Source organism: Pempheris klunzingeri, chromosome 20, assembly GCF_042242105.1.
Source record: "Pempheris klunzingeri isolate RE-2024b chromosome 20, fPemKlu1.hap1, whole genome shotgun sequence".
NCBI lineage: Eukaryota > Metazoa > Chordata > Actinopteri > Acropomatiformes > Pempheridae > Pempheris > Pempheris klunzingeri.
Window position 1 is genome coordinate 3125721 of NC_092031.1, and position 24501 is coordinate 3150221.

At 40.2% G+C, this 24501-nt stretch overlaps 2 protein-coding genes and 1 long non-coding RNA gene across 4 annotated transcripts; 2 read left to right on the forward strand and 1 right to left on the reverse strand.

Annotated features, from left to right (window-relative positions):
- Positions 1-48: 48 nt before the first annotated feature.
- On the forward strand, positions 49-2000 carry LOC139220335 (uncharacterized). Its single transcript, XR_011585756.1, has 2 exons — positions 49-193; positions 1545-2000. It is a non-coding gene; the product is annotated as an uncharacterized lncRNA (long non-coding RNA).
- Positions 2001-3031: 1031 nt separating this feature from the next.
- On the reverse strand, positions 3032-17952 carry ndel1a (nudE neurodevelopment protein 1-like 1a). Of its 2 annotated transcripts, XM_070851876.1 has the most exons (10): positions 17878-17952; positions 14983-15079; positions 11846-11999; positions 10006-10154; positions 9407-9543; positions 9024-9197; positions 7543-7637; positions 7261-7406; positions 7085-7119; positions 4018-4053 (listed from the first exon to the last, which is right to left on the reverse strand). In XM_070851876.1, the coding sequence occupies exons 2-10, from the start codon at positions 15066-15068 to the stop codon at positions 4043-4045; spliced, it is 987 nt and encodes a 328-aa protein (XP_070707977.1). In that variant the 5' UTR covers positions 15069-15079; positions 17878-17952; the 3' UTR covers positions 4018-4042. The 2 variants fall into 2 exon arrangements, with proteins under 2 accessions (XP_070707976.1, XP_070707977.1); XM_070851875.1 differs by lacking the exon at positions 7085-7119 and having other exon boundaries at positions 3032-4053.
- Positions 17953-20145: 2193 nt separating this feature from the next.
- Positions 20146-23965, forward strand: tex47 (testis expressed 47). The gene is made up of 9 exons (XM_070852461.1): positions 20146-20224; positions 20564-20636; positions 21036-21139; positions 21224-21288; positions 22159-22237; positions 22498-22617; positions 22728-22875; positions 23041-23103; positions 23922-23965. Exons 1-8 carry the CDS (start codon positions 20192-20194, stop codon positions 23079-23081), a joined length of 663 nt encoding a protein of 220 aa, XP_070708562.1. The 5' UTR covers positions 20146-20191; the 3' UTR covers positions 23082-23103; positions 23922-23965.
- The last annotated feature ends 536 nt before the right edge of the window (positions 23966-24501 follow it).

The window sequence follows — 24501 nt, forward strand, 5'->3', positions numbered from 1 at the left end:
GAGTGTGGAGGCAGCAGTCACGTCGGTCCCATTAAAGGTCAGATTTAATGTAGGTTAGATTTCTCTCTATATTATCATTTATCACTACTTTATCAATAATGAAGCAACACCATCTGTCTGCTAAGAAGCGACTCGTGAAACCAGTTTTATTTGGGACGCTGTTTGTCGGACTTGCTGCTGTTTTCTTTAACAGGTGAGAATTATTACATCTGGTTAATAATAATAATAATAATAATCCCTTTAATCTGTAATCCACAGTGTTTCATAATGCACTTTACTCTACTGGCCCAGCTCTTCATGCATACAGTTCATCTCCTATTAATCAGCTTTTTTAAACATTAAAATACAAACATTATTCAGCAGCTACATACAAAGTGCATTACTGTGCATGATGATTTCTCTTCAAATCATGTAGAATATATGTAATCCTAGATAACTGTGCAGATCCACGCTGTATATTTAACAATTATGTCATATTAATGGCACCAAATGAACTACAAGTTGATTAATCTGCAAACAGATGTTGATGTTGTGCAGCACAGTTCTTTTCCCAGATAAATAATACTGTAAACAAATGGCAGAAATTGTGAAAATGCATCCTATAAGTATCTGTAATTCAATGGGGCGTCTTCAGATGTTCTCTATTAGTTTGACCAAAAGTCCAAAACCCCAAAATAACCAGTTAACCAGTAAATATTTGACGTTTTTGCTTAAATAAATGAAGTCAAACTAGTTGCAGGTTTACTTTCATATATATACACTACTCACTAAAAGTTAGGGATATTCAGCTTTCGGGTGAAATTTCAGGATGAACCTAAAATGCATTCTAACCTTTCCAGGTGAACTTAATGTGACCTTCTCTAAACTTTTGAATGCACATGTCCAACTGTTTAGTGTCTCAGTACTTTCTGCACCAGCTGCTGTTCTCTAACAAGAAGCTTAACAGCAACATTCACAACAGGTTTGATCCATGAATCCACCAATACATTTCCTGCTTCAGTTAGAATTGGTATTTAAACAGTCCTCCTCATCCTGCTGTTCACATTCTGACATCATGAGACCAAGACGACACCTAACAGTTGATCAGCAGCACCTCAACACTGGAGGCTTCAAACAGGAAGTCCTCAGACGGAGGTGTTCACTGAGCTTAGAGGGTCACAGAGTGTCATCAGGAGGTTGGAACAGTGATACAGAGACTGGAAGAGTCACAGAAAGGAGAGGAGTGGACGTCCTTTGGCCACGTCCCAATTTATTGAGACACTGAAATGTTTTGTTGTGGTTTACCTACCACTGTTGGTAGATTTTCTTTCTATAAATTGTTTAAGATGAAGAAATCACCAGTGCATGCTTCTACTAAAATGTCCTACTTTCATGATATAATATCACTGTAGCATTCACTTTTTACATTTTCCATATATTTCACCTGAAAGTTGAATATCCCTAACTTTTTATGAGTAGTGTATAAACATGCATGCGTGTGTGTACTGTCAGTGGTTAGAGTGGTGGATACTGGATGCATTAAAACAGATGTGATTTATTCGCAGACACCGATTCTTCGAGGACGTGGAGGAGATGAGGGCTGAGGAGCGAGCGCACAACAGCGCCAAGAGGATGGAGGTCTTGGAGAGGAGGCAGCGGCAGCTGGAGGAGCTGGCGGAGAAGAAGAGAGGAGGCGGCAGCAGCTGAGCCACGGCCCGAACCGTCACTGACGCTGAGCAGGTCTACGGACGCGCCCACGCTGTTTGTCCAACTCATCCACTCGTGTAAAGACGCTGTTAAATCAAATGCCTCACCCTGATTTATTCCAATAACCTTCGTGACCTCTGCTGGAGACGTCTGCCGAGCAGGAAGCCAAACCGCAGCATCGGTGGACGACAGCAGAGGGGATTTTGGATAATTCACACACACGAACGTGAAATATAATCTACGATTTTGTGTCTGTTTTGAGACACGATTAGTTGTTGTTACATGACCAATAAAATGAGCTCCTTTTTCATGAAGTCCTTCTTAGGAGTTGTTGATTTTTGCAAGTTTTAATGTTTAATTTCTCAGACTGTTTTCAAACATAGATTTTCACGTCAGGCAGACAAATCATCCACTTTCTAGAGTCATATTTCTATTAATGCCAGTTACATTATTGATTTACATATTAATCTGCAGTGACACTGCATTAACAAGAAATTAAAAACCAACGTTGACAACAACAAAAATGTTCGCTGTGATGGATTACACGACTCAGCAAGTTTCCAGAGGCTGATAATTGATCTGCACGTCGTTCTGGAAGTGTAAGAGGAGGAGAGACGTGTCTAAGAATCTGAAACCAGCAGCAGTGGTGGAAGAAGTAAAAGTACAAGTAAAAGTTCTGCATTACAAGTTAAGCTCAGAAATATAACCAGCAACATTTATCAACAGTAAAAGTATTCAGTTCATTACGCAGAAACACTTTGATTACAGTGTTATATTATTGATTACACATTGTATTATTGGTTCTTTATACTAATTTGTCCATGTGTGGCCAGTTTTAGGTACTTTATGAACTTTATGAATCACTAAAGAACCATCAACAGTTTAAAGTCATTTAAGGAGGAAAAATTAAAAGTTTGCTGCTTCAATCTTCTCAGATGTAAAGATTTGCTGTTTTGAATGTCGTAAATCGAGACACTAGACAGATATATTGATCTGAAAATAAGTGCAACAAATCATTATTTTACTTTATCAAATGTCAAAATAATTGTGGAATAAATGCTGCATATTATTTCTCAGAGCCTGAAGTGACGTCTTTAAATTGCATATTTAGTCAAAAATATTCAATCTAAAGTTTTTGTTTGGCAAATTAGTAAAACGACTTCAGATTAATTTTGTTCTGAACTAAATGTTTCTTTAATAGAAACTAAATGAACTGAGAATAGTTGTTGGCTGTCGTCCGGATCATCTCCTCCACTGTAAGAACCAATTTAAACAAATTGACAAATGTAGTAGATGGAGCATAATTACACATTTTATTAGAACATGCCATTAAAGAAATCTGAAATAAATTAAACCCACAAACTCTAACAAAACCGGCGATATATTGCACTTGAATGAAAATGAAAAGTTCACACACAGTCAAAGTGCTTCTCTTATCGTGTACAGAACTCAAAGAAGTGAAAATGGGGCATAAATCGAACAAAATGTGGGTAAAACACTTCGACTACAGACGAGAAGAGTTTAACTGGTCTGAAGACTACGACAGCACCACTTAAATGGCCGCCTATAAATAACGATCAATATGACCAATACTGTACACATCATGTCACATAGTTCAGAGGATAGATGGTGTGTTTGACTCACTACAATGACACAAAGACTCCCCTTCCTCTTGATTAGACAGCTTTGAAACCAGGAACTCAAATGTAATAAAAAAAAAGAGAGACACCGGGGATAATATTTAAAACGTCAGCCTGTTAAACTCGCATGTTGGACATTTTTAAACATGAATAAATGATGGGAGACGTCGGCAGCGCGGCTCACGATTATCCAGGCCATCTGCACACGTGCCGACCCGTTAAATCTGTTATTTTCCATTCATGGTTTCAGCAGTGCTTGTGTGTGAGTGCACTTAGCTGAAGTTGTTGCTCTTAAAAGTGCTGATTAAAAGCAGTAGCCATTCATGTTCACTGAATCATGAACGTTTCCAGCTAAGAACATATTCTAATTGCATAATATTTCCCTTTTTTAAGAGGATATGGTGCACACAAAAGAGAAAAAGAGTAGCCGGGGCGACATCTTTGTATGATGCAGTGAGCAAACAGCAGATACAGTAACACAGAAAATACACGTGTAGACGCGGACTCATAATTACAGCAGGGGTAACAGTACATATAGTTTTACAGTGTCGTGTTCCCTCTTTTTAGGTGGGATTTCCCAATTGCAGGACGGGTGTGTTGGGTTGAGTTTAAGGGGGAAGGGGAGGGTTACCATCACACAGCGAGGGGCACTAATCCCTGGGAGGAGGCAGCAGGAGGGGCGGTGATGGCCGTCATGGCACCAGGTTTCAGTCCATTCACGGCCCTCCTACAAAAACAAACAAAAGAAAAACAGATCCACATTAAACCAGGAAGTCTGAAATTATTGGCAGCACCGGAAACAAGCAGCAGTGAGGTCTAATTAATCCACAGATTACCAGCCACCCATAAAACATTATGTGGAGAATTAGGTTTAAGATCGAAACCCCCGTAAGTTCAACTATGAAACAAGCCGATGAGTATGGAAGCCCAACTCTGCCAAAAATAAAACAAAACAGCTGGAAAGTTAAGAATGAAAAAATTAGAATTATGTGAGTGTTTTATATTTAAAGGTAAAAGTAAAAGTTGGATATTTTTCTAAAAAGGTCCCATATTATGACAGTGACAGTGTAAACAAACCAGTGAAACAAATGTAAGAGAATTTGGATTTATCACCGTAAATGGACGGGAGTTTAGGTAGGACGAATTTGTTTTCCTGTGATCACCTGTGGCTGTGCTAAATAAAGAAAAGTTACCCATAACAGCCTTTTCTAGATAGATACAATACATTTTCATGCATCTCTGCAGAAATATTATCACAAGTTAAGACATAATAAATCAAAATATTCACTCTCTTTCCATATCATGATTTTGATTTCTAACAAATTATTTTACATATTTATTTCACCAAAAATGTTCCAAATTATTTCCTATAAAGAAATTGTTTGTACTTGTTTATTTTTGGTCATTTAAAAATAGGGAAACAGAGAAAATGTGCAGTTGGTTATTATGCAGCCAGTCATAATGTGCTTTTAAGAAAGAATCAGGACTTATGTAATAGATTAAAACCAGAGGAGTGTAAGTTTTAAGCAGCCATTAATGTTAAGTGATCTTTTAATAGCCACAGAGCTACTAACGAGTTAATGCTGTAAAATAAAGAGTCATGTTGGTAAGAAGTTTAGTTTTTACTTTGTGATCGAGTCACTTTGACACAAAACTAAAAACAAGTCTCAAGCTGCTCTAAAAGTTGATAATGAAACCATCAAACTCAACTTAAAAGTTTAATTTAATCATAAAATTCAACAAAAACAGAACATAAACTTCATTTACAAACTATGTTTTACTTGTTGACAGGTGCGTCTTCTGTTAGTTAATGAATCTCATTGAATTTAACTTATTAAAGCTGGAGTGTGGGACTTATAAAAGCCATTTCAAGACAACTTCACACAATGCTGATTACGCCCATCACCCATAAACCTCACTGTATTTAACAGAATGTTTTTTACAGCAGAAACTAGTCTCATGTTGTTTGTAATTACTCTCACTGCCACGAGGGGGAGAGAAAAGCTCTGCACTGCAGGTTTAAGAATGTTTTATACTAGTTTTTATCAATCCACACTCCTCTGTTGTCTATTTAACTACTATTTACTTATTATTTAACATTAGAATAACCAAGGAATTACTAACTCACTACTGTTTCATGTCCTGGAACAGTTGGACTATTATGAATATGAATATTTAAGGGATGTAAATTGTCTTCATCCTCCTGTTTGATAGTTTCAGTGTCAGTTCTTTTACGCACACAAAATGTGTTTCCAAAAACGGGACTGGAATGCACGAAGCGGGAAGGAAGCTGCAGAGTTAGCCCGACTGACTGGTTTCACTGGTTTCCTTTCTGGGTCATAGCTGGGCTGTGACCAGTATTCCCCTGTATGGTTTAGGCCTGAGTCATGAAACTGGAAAGCACCATTCGGAGCAGAATGCGAGACAGCGTTACTACAGTGCTGCAAAATGCAAATTAAAGCAAATGTTCTAAAATCTGCTGCATGAATAAGTGTCAGGTAGAGCTTTTAGACTACATTTGGTCATGTAGAGTATCGAGTTTCAACGCTCAGCTCTATTCTTAACAGCCAATCATTATGTTTCCTTCTGTTACAGTAAGTGAGACGAGATGTCTTCTCCAAGCCCGACTGAAGGTGAACGGTGTACATAACGAACGTCCTGCTCCCAAACCAGATGGACGACGACCTTGCTGCGTTTGTGTGACCGTGTGCCCACTCTGCCTCTGTGGTTCTCGCTCACACAGCAGAAACGCTGCACACCGTCAGTCCTCTGGTGCTCTCACCAGCAGACAGGAGTGACGCAGCATAAAAACAAAAGTAAAAGTGACTGAAGGATACGTCTGGTGATAATAATGAAAACAACAAAACAGTTAAGTGATTTAAAAAGTATTAAAATTGAGCTCCATTATCCAAACGTGTATCAATCCGCCGCTGAAGATAGTCCCCACCAAATGCATGACTTCCTCATGTTATAGTAACGTTTTTTTTTTTTAAGCCATGCTAGCAGCTTTATGTTCATCAGTCAGTCCATCACTTTGGTCCAGATTAAAATACTTCCGCTCGTGGATTGACAGACATTTGTTTCTCAGACGGTGAATCCCTCTGACCTCTGACCTCCACCGTGAGGTTGACATTTGTGCTTTTGAGTGAAAGACAAAATATTTATTATCCAGTACTTTAATTTATGACCAAATACCTAAAAAAAACTGTCCCATCTTTGCTAATTAGCAAAGTTTAGCATGCTAACACACCAAACATTACACCTGCTTAGCATCAGCTCGTTAGCGTAGCATGTAGGGAGGTCAGGCCTTTAAAGAGGACAATGCTTTTTTATTCTGCCAATAGTTTTTTTTAAGTTAATTTTATCAACAGTTTCAACTTTCTCCTCTTTGGGACCTCTGAGAAATGTTCACTTCTTCTTTCCTTAGATGGAACATTTGAATACAAAACACAACAAATTCACATAAAATTCTTTGTTAATTAGAATTAACGATCAGATCTAAACCCAAAACAGAGCAGAGACATCTCGCACTAGTACGCAGACAGGAAGGAGATCTATTAGCTCAGCTTAAGAGTTTAAAGGCAGCACCAAGACACCATCACCACCACCCTTGAAGAGTTAGTGGCTGGGAGGTCATCTAGCCCACAGTCATGGTTATTTCTACGAGTTCTACTTGGGAAAAGAGGCTTGTTAAAAACCAGCAGCAGCATGCACACACCCCGACACACTCAAGTAACAGGCGGAGGAGCTGCGATTACCCAGAATCAATGCAGGGAACGTGACCATCTCTGTCCTGCTGGGAAAAAAATGCACACAGGTCTCAGATACTCATCCTGAGTCATCCACCACATCACATATTCCCGTACTATGATCACACACCCAAGGCGAACTGTAAAAGGGATGAAAGACATAAGTGGGTTTAGGTTTCACTCACGCTTTGTCATAATATGATGTATGGAGTGACTGCGAGTAGTTGGCTGTGTTTGCGTTGAGCGCGTTGCTGTTGTCGAGAGCGTACGCCTTCCTGGCTCTCTGGTCCTTGGCAAAGTTCCTGCAGGCGGCAAGCTTGGACTCCAGAGCCTGTGGGAAGAGACAGAAAACAGAAAGATGACGCCGCTCTCCTTTCCTGTGGAAGAGACAGGGGCTTTCTACTTCAAGCTTGTGATGCAGTGGAGGAGAAAGGGAGGCCTGAAACCTGGAAACAGGAATGACTCACCCCTACTTTGCGGAGTAAATCACTGACGATGTTGAGGGCTGATATCCTCGCAGAGGGAGTCAGCGGAGAGTTGCTGCCGTAGCCATTCGAAAGCACTGTGCAGGAGAGAGTAAAGTGAAAGATGAAAGCATGTGTTGATTACATTTAGAGTTTGTAACTGATTAAATCCACATCTGTGAAAACTATATAGCATACAAAATATAGAATTTACAGTCACTCATTCAAATTGAATGGTGGACAGTAAATACAGTGAACATTAGAGTAAGTAGGGAGCAACATGTACAAAAAATAAATAAATAAAAACATGAAATGTCTGAGAAGCAATGCTTTGTTCCACATATACACGAAGCTACTTTCTATCTGCAGACAACAGAAAACAAGCATATGCACATGGTTTCCTCCACTTATAACCTTATAACCTTATGACCTACGACCTCGACTTATGACCTAACTGGATTTGAGGCTCTCTTACTTGAAATGAGACAAAGAAAATCTATTTCTTCCTCTGTAACCTAGGTTCTAACACGTCAACATTATTTCCCCCAGTATTCAAAGTAAGACATGAATAATTAGAACAAACAAAAAAAACATGACACATCCATGGTGTCAGGTGTGACACACTGTGAAACAGCAACAACTGGATTTACTCGGATTCAAGGGGACAGTGGGAACAAGCTGTAAACATAATATTGACACATCATCACTTCTAAAGTTGATATAGCAGGTGTTTACTCGAACAACACACCCAGAATTTACAGACAAACATTCATTTGGAGTCATGTATCTGGTCACCTGATGGACTCTTTTAGCTCCGTTTTTGGTCTCCACCAACTCCAGAGGGTAATATCTGCTTGTTCGGCTGCTAAATGATGCATAAGCTAGTTGCTGACTGTGTGTGTCTGCTGTTTGGAGCTGAGCAGTTAGCGTACGGTGGGTTATTAATGCTTTATCATTGAAAACAGCTCCCTGTTGCCACCGAAAATGACGTGAGAGTCAACCAAAGCAGTAAAGCTGCAGCTCTTAAACCTAAACAACGAGTTACAAGACAATAAAACGCATCGTGGAACTGAGAGAAACTGCAGAGTGGAATAATTCTCTGTGGGTTCATCACCATTAGTGGAGCAAGTAGACATGTGGTCCATTATTATTACAAAAATATTGATTATAGCAGCTTTAACAATCAAAAGCCTTGAAGAAATATAGTTTAATATCTCATAAAAGTGCAGGATACCAACACCTGCATCACTGCCCCCCATGCTGCACATGTTTTATAATGTATTTACCCAAATTTATCAAAGATCTTTTATTCTTAATCATCTATTTGTGTGCCTGACATTAGATTACTTTATGCCACAGTTTACCAAAGGTTGAATACATATTTAAGATCACAAAACCCAGCAGAGTGCAGCTCGTTTTTATAAAGAGCAGCTTGGATTTCCCCGCCTGTACATGCATGATGAGGGAAGACAAGCTGCTGCTACCTGTTTGGTTGGCAAAGGCGTTGTCCAGACCTTTGCTCAGTGGGGTAGCAGGGAGCGAGAGAGAGGCCTGAACAGCAGTGTCCATCTTCACATTGTCCTGTGTGGGCGAAGATGGAGCGGACATCCGGGTTACATCTGTCTGCCTCTCTCGGACGGCCAGCTCCTGTCGCAAGTCTACAAAATAATATATGAATAAAATAAGGAGCGTATTGTAGCCTTTCCCAGGGATCAGATGAGGACACAAAGCAAAAGAAATTCCTACAAATCCATGGGAAAGCAGATATTTCACAGTCGGTTAAGGAGGAGGGGGGCGGCAGCGGCTCTATGTTAATGAGCCGGCGATTGATGGTGCTTCTCATTAGTAAAATCTAGGCAATAATCACCCCTGGCTTCATCCTTTAATCTTTGCACGGAGACGAGAAGCGACTCCTTCTCATCCAGCTCGCTCTCCAGGAAGGCGTTCCTCTCGATGGCCTGGTTCAGACGCTGCTCGAAGTTCTCCAGAGACGAGATCGTGGCTCTGAGGAGCAAGATTAAAAAAAAAAAAAGGCAGAGGCAGAAAATGAAGAAGAAGGAGGCAACACTGAGACTGACATTTCATTAATCCTGTTCTATAAATATCCACCGGGGCTTTTATGCCATGCTCTTCTTAGTAATGATTACAGGATCAATATCTCAGGCATGTGCAAATGCAGCATTGATTTTAATCCAATTCAAGCCAGCAATCAATTCAATTTGAGCCAAGAAATGGGGAGGTACATTTTCATATAGATTAAATTGGGATCACAAAGTGCTCTGATGGGCGGAAACACCTCTGCATTAGGAGTTAAAGTGCTGTGTGGGGTCATATTTCCACATATTGACCCATAAAAACAAGCTTTATCACATCCTATCCCACACTGAATAGATAAGAACTGACCAGAGGAAGTGCAGGGGGAATTTTAAGGTGGACTGTGAGTGTTTTACTGTATTTAAGACGGACCTCTTGGCTCTCTCCAGGTCATCATTGGACTGCTCGAGCTCTCTGACGTATTTGTGGAGCTGCTCCTTGATGCTGCGCGTCTGGCCGAGGTCGTCCTCCAGCATGGAGATCTGCTTGTAGCTCTGAGAGTACTGGTGCTCCAGCTTCTCCTGCACAGACATGACGGGACAGGATGAAGCCAGTATTGATCGCACGTGTTTAATCCAGAGCACGTTGGGCGGGAGAGCTTAATATCAGGACATGATTTAACAGCTCCCACGGCTCGCCACCTACATATTTTCATCCATTTTTCAGTGCTCCCCTCATTTTCCTCCTCCCCACAGTAAGCAGCGGATGTGAAGTGTGACCCATATACCCACCAGCTCAATAAGTACCGGCGGGCCTGTCTGTACGTCTGACCTATATCTGCTGTTACTGTGGTGCCTAAATCAGCTGCAGCAGCCAGACGAAGGCCAGACTTCCCTCCGTTTGTTCCCCCAGTCTCAATCAGCCCCTCTATTAACATGGCAGGGAAATATGCTGTAATGTTTTCTGTACGGTAGGCACTGGACTAAACATGTACATTTCCCCCGACGTGGGACTAAGAAAGGAATATTTTAAAACAGAACCACATTTAAGAAAAACAACAACATTCAAAATAGTATTTCTCCAATGTTCTGAAATGTTTCTGTTTCTCTGAGATTTGTTTTTTCCAAAATGTCACAGTTTTCTGAAAAGCCATTTTTAATTTTGTGTTTTCTGATGGTAATGTGTTCTAGGTAATGTCCTCTCTGAAATGACTACTACTAATATTGTTTTCTGAAATGTTTTTGTTATTTGTAGATTTATTTTCTGGAATATTCTATAATATATATAAATATAAATATAAATATTGTTTTCTGAACTGTTGATTCTGTAAAGCTGATGTGTTTTGCAGCTCAACTCCACCACAAAAGCATTTTAGAACACAGAACAGAAAACCCAATCCTCTCTCCAAGCATTCTCTAAAATGCCATTGTTTTCTGAAAGTGTGTTTGTACTAACTGAGCAGACAGTGTTGCACTGAAAGATGAATGAAGAGCAAAAACAGTGCATTGTTGCTTGATGTGTAGAGTCACCAGCAGGGACGGGAGGTGTGTGCCAAGGTGTCTGCCGGGTTTTAGCAGTTTATTCCACTCACCCAGCAGGACACGTGCGCCGGTGCCTTTTGGTAATTATGGAGCGAGAATAAGAACGAGAGACACAACCTGATGCATTATGTATGAGACACACTGAGGCCGGCTGCATCAGCACACAGCCAGCTAAGGACAGAGCAGGTGTTGGTCGATAGGTGCTGAAACTGGCAACAAGAGGCACCTCAGCACCTTCCTGGAATGAGATTATCATTTAGATTGCACATGGATTCACAGACTGTATCACCTCCAGGACTAAACTCCTCACGGAGGCCAGTAAACACAACATAACTGTCTGAGTTTGGACTCCACAGACCTACAGGAACGTTATAGGATGAGGTTTTATCACGGCTTCCGTATAACCAGGAGGCTGCAGGCCCACAAGAAAAAGATAAAACAACCTCTGAGCGCATGCAGCGGAGCAGCAGCTGTTATGGCGTGACTTCAGCTCTCCTCGCTCCCAAGAGACAGCGTTCAAGGACGAGTGGTGATATAAGAAAAGCATCAAATATTCATTGCAAGGGTACACATGGAGACATGAAGTACAAGCTTGGTTCAGAGCTTAATGTGCTGTAAAGATTAGATGTACATATACTGTGGTACTGGTTTCATCATAAAACCACAATCACAGTCACACGGATCATTTCATTTATTTTCCCCAATGTTTTTAATCAAACTCCCAAAGTTACCTTGACTGTTTCGACCTCATTTTTGAGTCTGTGGTTCTCAGACTGCAGGTCCTTCATGCGGTGCTCGGCCTGGCCCAGCTGTGCCTCCAGCTCGGCCTCCAGCTCCCTGCTGCCCTCCTGGAACTCCAGCAGCTCCTCCCGAGCCTCCTGGCAGCTGCAGGCAGACGGAGGAGACATTAGACAACGAGGCGAGCCAGAAAGAGGTGGGTGCATTCATCACCCGTCACACTTGGGGAAAACAGCTTAGTAGCACCCAAATGTATATTTGTATCTTCATTTCATCTCACCACTGACCCAGATACTGTTCCACAAACTCAAACCTAAAATTCACCATTTCTCTCACCTCTGGTGGAGAGTGGGCGGCTTAGAGGATCTGTAATTGTCAAAATGTTGCTCAGTGGTGGAAAGTAATTAAGTACTTAAGTTCAATTCTCAGGTTCTTGTACTTTTCTGCTCCATATACTTCTACTCCACTACAGTTAAACAACAACTGGTCAGCTTGCATATTCAGATTTAACACAAAACATAATCAACATGTGTTATTTTATACAAAAATAAGACATAAGTGACCAGAAGGGTGGAAAATCACAGGATACCCAGTATCATCTATAGTGACTACAATCAGTTCCACTTATACTTCCTGCAACATTAATGTGATTCACATTAATGCATCAATAATTAAATTTAAAGAATAATGGCAGCCGTCTCCTCTCCGTTATGAAGTGTTGGACATTTCGATTAGCTGGTGATGGATGGAAAATCAGCAGATCGCTAAAGTCGTTAGGATTGAAGTGACGATTATGCAAGTGTCCATCGACATAACTGTGGACGAACACACTTGGACACACGGAAATCATGTTTCCTTCACTTTCAGAGGACATTACATTGACTTCCATTCATTTCCTCTGACTCCTACCCCTATTTTAACCTTAAACTAAGTCTAAATCACCCTAAAATTTAATGATTTACACCATGACGACTTGCATTTTGTCCTCAAAAGGAAGGAGAGTCGCACCAATCTGACCATGCTAACAGATTTATGTTCCCACATGAGTAATATATGACACACACACACACACACACACACACACACACTGATGCAGCGGTCTAAAAATGGCAAATGGAGTGAGCGAGAACGCTGGAGGTGGCACAGAGCCAGAAAATCCATTTACTGACGCTCGTGGAAATACTCAGCCTGAGCAGGTCTGCTTGGAAAAGGTTGGCGGCTGCTAATTTGCAGTCTGGTGCTTCCGCTTCACAGCTATTACTCTTTATTCAAAACACTCCATGGCTTGTCAGGAACATTTCATGACATGAAAGTGCTCATTTCTGCTTATTCAAAACACAATTTTGGTGATTTTTCTCACCAATTTTGCAGCAGAAGTTAAAGCATCAGGCTTTTAAATCAGTTCTGGTACTGCAGGGTTCTTCAGGTTAACAAATGTATGTATTGAAAGGAAAATCCTACTAAAACAAGAAAAATTTAAAGAAAGAAAGATTTAAAGCTCTTTGAGGAGACGTCATTTTGTCAGCTGCTGTTTTCAAGGTCAAGAATGAACTTTGAAGAGCTACGATTACATGAGATGCTTTGATGAAACAAGGTTTTATTATTTATTATATTGGATTAAGAGAAGAAAACACACATGACAACACAAACAGAGTGGGTGTGGCTTTGATTTTGAAGGAGGCTCATTGTTTACAGACTCTTACATAACTGGGTGGAGGCCTCGGCTCGCTTCCTTTAACACAGTGCGTTGAGATTTCCATCGGTCCTTAATCAAGCGAAGTGTTGTGGGGTAGGATTTCATCTTGGGAACAATTTTAGGAGCTTTTACATCATTAAAATGTTGAGTAATCACGACAGCAGCTGTATTACATAAACGCCATTCAAAAGGTGCGAGGACAAAGAGACAGGAGAGCCTTTTGTGTTCAGTGTGAAACATGAGACGTCGCTTTGGGGAGAAGAGGGAAAGGTTTGTCTCACATAAAACTGTGTGACTGGATATGCCAACGCTGGTTTCTAATTGAAAGAGTAAGAAGATAGCAGATCACACATTCCTGAGGTGAAGTATTCCTGCTGTGGTGAGCCGGCGTTCCCACAGAGACAAAGAAGCTGCAGTGCTACGATCAGATGGGATGATCTAGACTGTAACTGAGGTAAAGTCTGGGATTCAAATGTAGCAGACAATCAGGTACTTTGACTCCAAAAAACTGGAACCTGCCATCACTTTTATCAAATGTTTTGTTTAAACAGACACGCAAACATTGCACAAAAGCCACGGGCATTAATCTGCTGCTCTAACAGCCTCCTCTCTTCTGGTGTCAGTCTCTCCGCCAGATGTTGAACCCGGCTGCAGAGATTTGCTCCCATCCGGCCACAACAGCATTAGCGAGGTCCGGCACTGACGCTGGGGGATGAGGTCGGCCTCGCAGTCGGCGTTCCAGTTCATCCCACAAAAGGTGTTGGATGGGATTGGGGTCAGAGTGTTGTGCAGGCCAGTCAAGTCCTCTTACGTCAAACTGGAAATACCCATTTCTTTATGTGTACTGGTTTTGTGCGCAGGCGTGTTGGCATGTTGATCCAGGAAACAGGGACGAACACAAACTCGCTCGCTATCGTTTTACTGCAGATTGCAGCATTATAATTTAATAATTGGAACTAATAGGACCTGGGAGTGTCCACATACTTATGGCCACATTGTGCACAAAGACAAAGAGAATATTTGATATTTTCTGAAGCTGTAAAGTGTTTTGTGTACTTCAAAAATATATTAGTAAACTATAGGATGCTCCCATATTTTCAATTATCAGAAAAACCTCAGTTTTATTGTGTATTCCTTCCTGTTAATACTAAGAAAACAATTATTCCAGACTAATCAATAAATCCCATGAAAACACCAAAGTCATGTTCGTCCGTCCGTCTCTCAATAGTTTACGATTCCTGAGTTGTTCCCTCTGAAGATGTGAGTCTTTTCAAATAGTCACAAAAATTAAATATAGTTTGACTTTAGCTGCTTAATTCTAGTTAGTAGGATGAATTTGATGTTAGATGAAGGCGAGATAAATAAAATAAAGGTCACTCTTGTTCTTGTTCTTTACGTTGATGCGACCAAAAGAAGCATGAGCCAGTTCCATACCTTTGCTTGTACTGGCGGTAAAGATTCTTCCAGAAGTCGATTTCCTCATCTTTTGAGGAGAAACTTGGTATTATATCCATTTCCATGGCAAACAAATCTGGAGGGGAAGGAAAAAGGAAACAAGTGATTACAAGATAAAGATGGCGGATAAGAGGACAAAAGCTGATGGACCCACTAGAAACACCACCGAGTGAATCACATCAGAGCAAACTCTGCCATCTTACACCCCTCACAGCTCAGAGGAGCACAAAAAAGTGAGAAACAGAGTCACAGATCAGTGATTTAAAACCAGAGCAGGGAATTAATCCTCAAAAGCGTCCCAGAAGACTTCTCCTGACAGACTCTGCTTCCCCGAGTTTGAACAAAACAACTGCTCCTACAGAAAAAACAGCATTTTCAATTTCATTAATGCCCCTAAATAAGTTTAAACAACCCTTGGACTGGACTAAACCAAGAGCCTGCAGACAATACGGTTAAAAATACATTCACCTGCACCAGAATGAGTGCAGGAGCATCTCTTACTTTTCCACTTCAGCAGCAAAACAGTTTCCAGAGGTAACTTTTCTGGCAAGGAGCCTCATTCATCAGACTGACTCCTAATGAGAGTGAAAAGTGGAGTTAAACCCCAGAGCACCAAACTAGACGGGACCAGGAGCAGATGGGAACATGACCAACGCTTAAATTAGAAAGTAGGAGATTTTAGGAAAGCTGTTGTCATTTGTTTCAGCGCTCCCTCTGACTTAAATAGGCTGCAGACACAGAGAGGAGACACAGCCCTCCAAAACAATAGGTTTGCACAGGACAAAGCTCTTTTGTCCCGTCTTTGAAACAGAGTTACTTTCACTGGCTTTTCATGCCGTGTCACCGGTTGACTTAATGGGAAGCGGTGGTTCACTTGGACACCCAACATACAGTGAAGTAATGTCTGTGTTAATCTGCCAATTTGGTGGAAATTCAGCAACCAATGTTTCTTAAAGTGAGGAAGAATTTCACCTGTATTGGTAATCAAAAGCCCTGACACACTGATGAATAGAAGCATTGATCTTAATGTCAATTAACAAAAGATTACGAGAGGGGCTAATGCAACAGTGACGGTTACATAAATGAGCATAATGATTGATGCATGAACAGATAAAACGATGTGTGTTGCCGTTTTAAAAGGGAACATTTGATTGTGAGATGAGAGGATTAACACCACTTTTGTGTCTGGATGCTAAAGCTAAGTTAGCACTTAGCTTAGCCTGGCTCTAAGACTGGAAGCAGACAGAAACAGCTAGCATGGTTCTCTAAAGTTCAAGAATACACCAACAGAGCAATGCTAGCGATTTCCCCCTGCTTCCAGTCTTTATGCTAAGCTAAGCTAATGGTCTTCTGTACTCCCTACAGGAAAGGGAGTAAGGACGTTTGCCAAAATGTTGAACTGTTCCTTTAAAGTTACCTTATCTACTTACAGACAGAAAAATTAGTGACAAATTTCCTTATTTCAAAAGGAGTTTCACTAAAATACATCATGTAGAATTCGTGTCTCCATTTAAAAAACTGTCTAAAAATGAAGAAATACCTCTGGAAAGAGAATTTAAAGAAACACCAGAGGGAAAATATCATCAAGAATAATGAGAGGATGATAAGTTATGATATGAGAAAGAGACGGGAACAAGGTCAACAGATGCTTCTGTTGTATTTAGTGTCGCAGGAAACAATGCTGACCTCGAGCATCACGTTGGGGAGACATGAGTCCACTTGACATTCAATAAAAACACACAGAGGGACAGTGGTGGAGGAGATATTCAGATCCTTTACGTAAGTTAATATACTAATACTGTACGCTGTGTATATTTATACATGTATTTATGTGTTTGGAAAGTATATAAGGAAATGACAGTGAAGGAATCTTGACTTTTGTAAAAAAAATACTCCAAAAAAAGCCTGTTTTTCAGAGTTTTTTGCTTATTTTAATGGTTTATTTTGCTTAATTCACAATCACCTTAAACATTTTTCACTGGACAGGAGGAGCATGAAAATTTGTATTCTAGTCATTTTTAAATAAAGCTGGTGGACAAATATAGTGTGGTAGAAGTACAGCGTTGCATAAACTGGAAAAGTAAAGCAGAGATGCTTCTAATTCGAGGGATGAAGAAACACAAGTTAATCAGAAATCTTATTAAACCAGGAATAAAGCTTAGCTGCTCTTGACTTCTACTGTACGTCGCCCTACACACACAAAAATCCCCTGAATAATTCATCTTCAGATTATATTAGACCAAGTCACCCACAGCCCAGAGGGAAACTCAAATGTAATTACAGCAGAAAGAAAAATCAACACAAGCAGCATCATAAATATTCTTTTAAAAATAAAATAAATTGCTCAGAAAACCATTTTTACCTTCATGTAAAGTGCATGAGTTTAATGATGGGATCTATTATATTATTTAAAATGTGGGATTAAGCATGTGTGTGAATTAAGGAAGGTCCTGAATACAAAGATGCACTATAAAATAAATAATAAATAATATTAAAACAGTGATATTAACCCCATACTGAGTGATCTGTGGCTTTAATCTGAAAGGAGAAATGACCCTGTTGAGCACTGACATCTGATCAGATGATAATCTGGAACCAGCCACAACCATTTAACCACAATAAACAGAATACATCTAAATAAATGCACTGGAAACACCTAAAATATAAGAACTGGTTTGTGTCTATAACATGAAACCAGGCTGGAAAGGACACCAAAGATGATGCTGAGCTCAGCTGTCAAAACTGGGCGTGCAAACAAGCCATGAACCGAACAAATAATCAGCCAAACCACCATGTTGGCGCTTCTATTTCTATTTTATTGGATTTCCAACAAAGATTAAAAGAAAAAGGCATGAATTGAGATGTTTGCAGTACCTGAACATCGCCCCAAACGCTGATGTTTATCGGTCCATCCTGCTCGCTGGTGGAGCTGCTGAGGCCGACCGTCTCCTCCGCTGTCTGCTGCGCTCTGCCGCCTCCCAGCAGGGCTTTTAAAGGGGTGATGCACCCTAAATATGAATGTTGATTCACTTAACTGTGTGAGGTTCAGCTTTAATCTGACACACTGGACTGCAAGATGCAAGAAAAGTATGTTAATGCATGCACACATCTGCAAGTCCACGAATCATTTTGATTTAATTTATAAAAGAAAGTAGATGTAAAGTTAATATTAGATTAATACATTGATTTTTTTTAATAATTTTATGACGATATTATGATGAATTTTGCTTTATTTGTATATGATTACAATAAAACTCACCACAGTGAAAACAATCCGTTTTTAGGGTGGATTTTCTCTGCTTTTCCTCGCTCTGGTGTGTTCACGGACTTCACTGCTGCACACAGGTTGCGCAGCTACAACACGCAGTTATAAACACGCAGTTAATGTTAAATTAGCGCCACCTGCTGGTGATCCACTACAACAGCGATTGGTATCAATACATACAGTGTTTATATCTATGTATGTATATCTATATCAATGAACATGTTTAGAATTTTTTTAAGATAAATTGTAAGGATGCATGTAGATCATCTGTATGGAAGCACATCTCTACTGAAAAAGAAAGTGAGTCATGGTTTTAAAAAAAATATCCATAAAAAGTTGACGCACTAAAACCAAGTCAAAAAAATTGATAAAGCGAGTAAAAGCCTATTAGAGAAGATCCAAATTATAAAATTATATACAAGCTAAGTTTTCAAATTTTAACATCTGACATCAAACTGTGAGACAGCAAATGAGAATTGTGATACAAGTTAAAAACATTTACCATTTACGTTGTGAGAAGATAACTTCCAAAGTCAAAATCATGAGATATTGATTCAAAATATTGACAATCTAGATTATCCTATTTTTTACCATGAGCCTTTTTTTGTTTATGTTTAAACGTAAATGTTTACGTAACAGAGACGTCCGACACGTCATGACGCGCCTTGTCGCCATGGTAACCCGCTAATAAACACCTAGCTAGCTAAAAGCGGGTTAAAAATGGTTCCTTCACAGAAAGTCAGAAAGTCGTCGGACGACAAAGACTCAGAGGAGGAAGAGAGAGAAAGTGAGACACTGTTTGATGTGGTACACGGGACACGGAGAGAGGTTTGTGCTGCTGCAGCTGCTTGGTGCTGTGGTTTGCTAACTAACTAACTAACTAACTAGTGGCTAACTACTCGTGTTAGCTAACCTAGAAAAACCCAACAACAATTCAAGTAAACATTTTGATCACTTCAAATTCCTCTTTTATGATATATCAGTGTCCCTAAATCAGAATATCTGAAATACAGCATACTTAGTAATAATACCATAGTGTAGAAATACAAGTAAAAATCCTGCATTTTAAGTAAATATACCCAGAATAATGTTTTATTCATAATATATAAAAAATATTTAAAAGATTTTTTTTTTTATTAATTTATTAGCTGATTTATATTTCAGATAAGTCATTTAAATTTGCAAAGTAACCAGTAAGTAAAGCTTTCAAATGTAGTCAAAAGTATAAAGCAGCATAGAAATGGAAATAATCAAGTAAAATAACTTACAAGTACCTCGATGTACCCTTGTATTGAATATATTATACTGAAATGGGTAAATATATATAGTAATATATATATATAGCATAAAGAAAAGCATGAAAAGTGTTCTAAATAAATGTGTTTTCAGTGGCACAACAGTGTTTTACCCTCACAAAGAGACTCCATATTTGAATGACATTTCTTTTCTAAAAGGATAATTAGTTTTCATGGAGTGATGAAATGTTGAGTTAACATGTAGGTAATGAGTGTAGGACAGGTTCACATACAACTTAAGGGTTGAATGACATTAAAACTTTTCCCCTTGAACTCTCATTAGCATCAGTCCTCTTATCATGGGGGGGGTTTGCCAGCTTTGGACTGAATAATGTTTATATGTACAGTTCCTCCTCCCACTGGCCTTCACCACCTGAAATACAAGGCCGTCCTGGCCGCTGATTGGCTCGTGTGTTTATCGTGTACATCTGTAATTGCCTCAGAGGGCAGCGGGGCTTTGTTTTATAGCGTCTCAGGAACAATGGGTTTCCAGGATGTAAGCTTTTATAAACACTGAGGACGAGGCTTCGCTCACTCAGCATCTTGAAGGAGACAGAGAAAGATGGAGGGAATTAAAGCAGAGGAAAAGAAAGATGATGAACCTGGGACTAGTTTATTTCACCATCTTATGGCACGGCGGAAGGATCTGGGAGAAGAAGTGGTTTGTATTAAATTACAGACAAGAGAAATGTAAAGTTTTGTAAAGCTTAATGTTGACTGTTTTACTGCTGAGCTCACCTTTAGATCATGACACCATTTGATATCTGACAAATATACAACTAATAGCTTATTTTTGGTTTTGTTGCATCATGTGAAACAACCCATTATATTCTGAAACATATCCTAATAAATTACATTTACTTGTGATACTGATGCTCCTTTTGTGCCCATAGATGCCGACCCGTGTGTATAATATGTGCTCAAGCACTCTGCAGGGGTTTTATTACCTCCTGTTGTCAGTCTGCAGGTTTCCTAAGACTTTTCTTCCGTCTCTCTGCAGAGGATCGTGCTACAGCGGCTCATAGTGATCGCTCGGCTTCCCCGCGGTCTTGCTGACAGGACTGTAGTGGGAGGTCAGTCGTTACAACAATCCCCTTATTCTAGTCAATGAATTAATCATCTTATTCCAATTTAATCTAGTTTTCTTTTGGGGGAAAAGAAATTCCTGGGAAACATCAGTTTGCCTCTGTTTGATTTTGACCAATTTTCCACCTCTTTAAATCATAAAAACATGCTGCAGCTGCCCTTAGAGCAGCGAGAGGCCGTCCTGGTTGTGTGTTTTTATATCTTTCACTCCTCTGTACGTGAATGAGTCTGCAGGGTGTCTTTGCAAGAGCTTTTTGTGGTTGCTGCTCAAGGAATTCTTTGGCATAAATTAGAGTAGAAAGCCCACAATCAAAGGCTGGACGCATGCATTGACAACAGAGCTGTGCATTCATGCTTCTCAGCACGTGTTGTTTGTTTCCACGCAGCTCATTATGAAAAACTCACCTTCCAGTTAAACAAACAGTACAAATGGGATCATGTGACGGGCCTGCTGTTGATCTATCCGTCCTGTGTGCTGCACGTCGTTGAAGTAAGTTTCACCTTTACCTTCATCTATGATGACGACGTGTAATGTCAGATGTTGTACTTGACGTCCTGTGTTTCTCTCTTCCAGTCGTCCGGAGAAGTTCTGGTTTCTGTGCTGAAAGACCTGAACGACATGCAGCGACAGGCGGACTGGTAATGTTCTCGCTCTGCCAGAGACTGAATGAACACCATGCAGCAGTGCCTCCCACTCCCGGTCCTCAGAGGCCCACTGCCCTGCTTGTTATAGATGTTTCCCTGCTCCAGCACACCTGATTCAAATGAATGGGTCGTTATCAGGCTTCAGCAGAGGTTTGGTGACGAGCTGATCATTCGAATCGGGTGTGTTGGAGCAGGGAAACATCTATAACAAGCAGGGCAGAAGGCCTCCGAGGACCAGGAGTGGGAAACACTGCCATACAGTATAGGCTGTACTGCTGCCATATAATGAAATACAGTCTGCATCAAGATTTTCCTCTTTTATGTCAAAAAATAATCTCATATATGTTCTATATCTTCTTCCAGCTTTTTCTTATAGCTGTAAGATGTTTTCACCCCGAATATTTGTACGTCTCTGGGAACAACTTGCGTCTTACTTGTGCACAGATTATATAACAATAATCATAATATAACACAAGTTACTCGTACAACCCTGTTCTTTTACAGGAAAAAGAAAAAAGCACACAATCAAATGCAAAGAACAATTTAGTTTTAGGAGCAATAACAAGACAATTTTCATGTCGTATATTATTTTGTCATATGTAGTTTTGACAGTGATAGAAAGGATTAGTCCAACCACTGTCACAGACTTAGAAATAATAAAAGCTGGCTTATCATTTTCTTCTTTATTGTATCAATATTTGTCTGGTGTGCCGAGTATCACTGTCACCTGCTTTCTCAGACATGTAACTCCGTCCATATACATCCTTATGGGGTCGTTGTAGAACATAGAAAAGTCTAAAAATCCCCCTCCTTCAGCCTGTTACTGTTATACTGTATATGGATTATTCTTACATCTCTTTTTAGTGCCTTGCTGGAAGCTCCCAAGGTTGTGTTCATGGCTCATAACCCCCAGAGCAGGCTGTTCCAACAGTGGAGCTACCAGGTTTGTTTTGGTTGCACTAATATGAGGTAAATACAGATGGGTGACAAATTAGAGAGTAGCTTTCCATTTACATCATCTTCATCAGACGATTCAGTGACTCCCTCGTGCCCTGAATGGAGGCACCGGCGTTCATTAAGTCTCTGCACGCATTCACCCAGGCTCTACCCCTAATTAGTCACCCGTCTGTGCCTTCTCCTCGTGAATTATTATCTGTATGCATAAGTGTTGTGCGACTGAGTGTCTGATGTTGTTAACTGAAGGTGCTCGAAGCAGAGCCGGAGGCCAAGAGACTTGAGGAAGAGGAGAAGAGCACGGAGACTCTGGTTTGTGTGGTCCTGTCAGCACTGCAGAAACTGGGTGAACACCTTGAACTATCCAAGGTGTGTTAACTTTTATGGGCTTGTCGTCTGTTTTTACATCCAGAAATAATCCCGTTACTGTCAAATGTTTATGAATGACATTTTCTCGGACTGTCTCAACGTACTCGAAGGCTCCTCCCGGGTCTGTGCTGACCGAGACCCCCGAGCTGATCGTCCCTCAGAAGGTTATTAACAAGCTTTTGGCTCGAGATGAGCTCCAGACGCCACAGCAACACCTCCAGATGTACAACTCACCGTTAAACATCAGCACTGACCTCAGTAAGAGCCTATTTCCAGTCGATTTGGAAGTTATGGCGTGTCAAATCGTGTCAAAAGACCAGTGCCTTTATGATAACTGTGCTAATTTCTCATCAAGTCACTGATATGAAAGAAGCAAAAGCAGCACAAAGTCACTTTGCTGTGTTTTATATTCTGACCCCTCAGCAGGACAAGCTTTCCAAAGCAGCTGCCTCACCATGGTTTAACTTTTTGGACAGAAGGTCAAAGGTAAGGGCTCATCACACATGTGACATCTACACTCAATGTAAGACATTAAATCCTACAATTTAAAGGACCAGTTCTTCCAAATTACAAAACAGTTGTAATAATAGAAGATAAGGTTTTATTCCCCAGGTTTTGAGATGCCTGTCTGATATTTCTGCTTTCACTGCAGCACAGTTGAGGTGGAATGGGAAATGGGTTTATGGTGGACCACACTGCCAGTTTTCTGCCAGAAAACAGTTAATAAAAGCGGATCATTGATACTGGAAAGAAAGATTGCTTTTTAGTTTTTTTCAATAACTTCTGGATGGAGGACGACATTTATACTGTATGAATCCTACCTAACTGAGATTAACATTTGTAGTGAAAATATGGGATGAATACATACAGATATCTTCCTTCTGATTCTGTTCATCCTCAAGCACCATCACAAGGTTGATTTGTGATTCTTTGTTTTGTCTTTGTAACAGTTTAGTTTTCTTTACAGCCCCGCACAGGATGGCTGAAGACTCTTAGTCCTGATTAAACGTCTTTTTTTCATTGCACAAACACATTTTCACTCGCCTCCATAATCTGCACACTGACGCCCGTACATGCTTTGGTAACGTGGATGAACCAACCCTTTATTCCTCATTTTGCATAAACATAAACACAGATAACTGGTTGGAGGGTTTAAGGCTGGCGTTGAGCTGTTTGCAGTAGTTTCCACACAGCACTGATTCTCTGGCCTTGCATGCTCGTTGCATTTCAGCGCTGTTACTGTCAGACACTTTTGATTTACCTCGCGACTCAAGAATTTAATCAAATATTTTATGCCTCTGCAGAATGTGTTTGGCCTTCACTAAAACACCTTGGATGTGACTGGAGACTTCCCAGCAGAGAGAACACTGTGGAGTAACCAGACAGTTTTATATCAACATTTAATATACTGTAGCACTTCTCTGCGTTCTTTCTGTTCCAAATGTGTTTGTATTTGAAACATGTTTGAGTGAAATGGCATTGAACAGCGTTTGCAACAAAAGGCACAGAAAATCCAAGTATTACAAAAACATTTTTAATAGTTTGAACATTCGGATGAGGTTAATTTTATTCTTATCTTACTGTACACTGTGTTCCACTTGGTGACCAGGAGATCGCATGTCCAAGAAAAGGCATTTCCTCTTTACTCCAAACGTTAAAGAGTCCACAGCGTCACTACGGTTTGACACAAAGATCTTTTAAGTCTAAAAAGATTCCTTGATCACTCATATGTTCCCTTTTTATTTTGGCCCCCTGTTAGTTGGAACTTAAACCCAAAGCAAAAAACAGAAAAGATGATCAGAGATGTACTTGCAATGGCTGCATGCACCACAGTGTAATCTACAAACAAAAAAACAAATGTGTACGCAGCATGTTTTTCTTGTT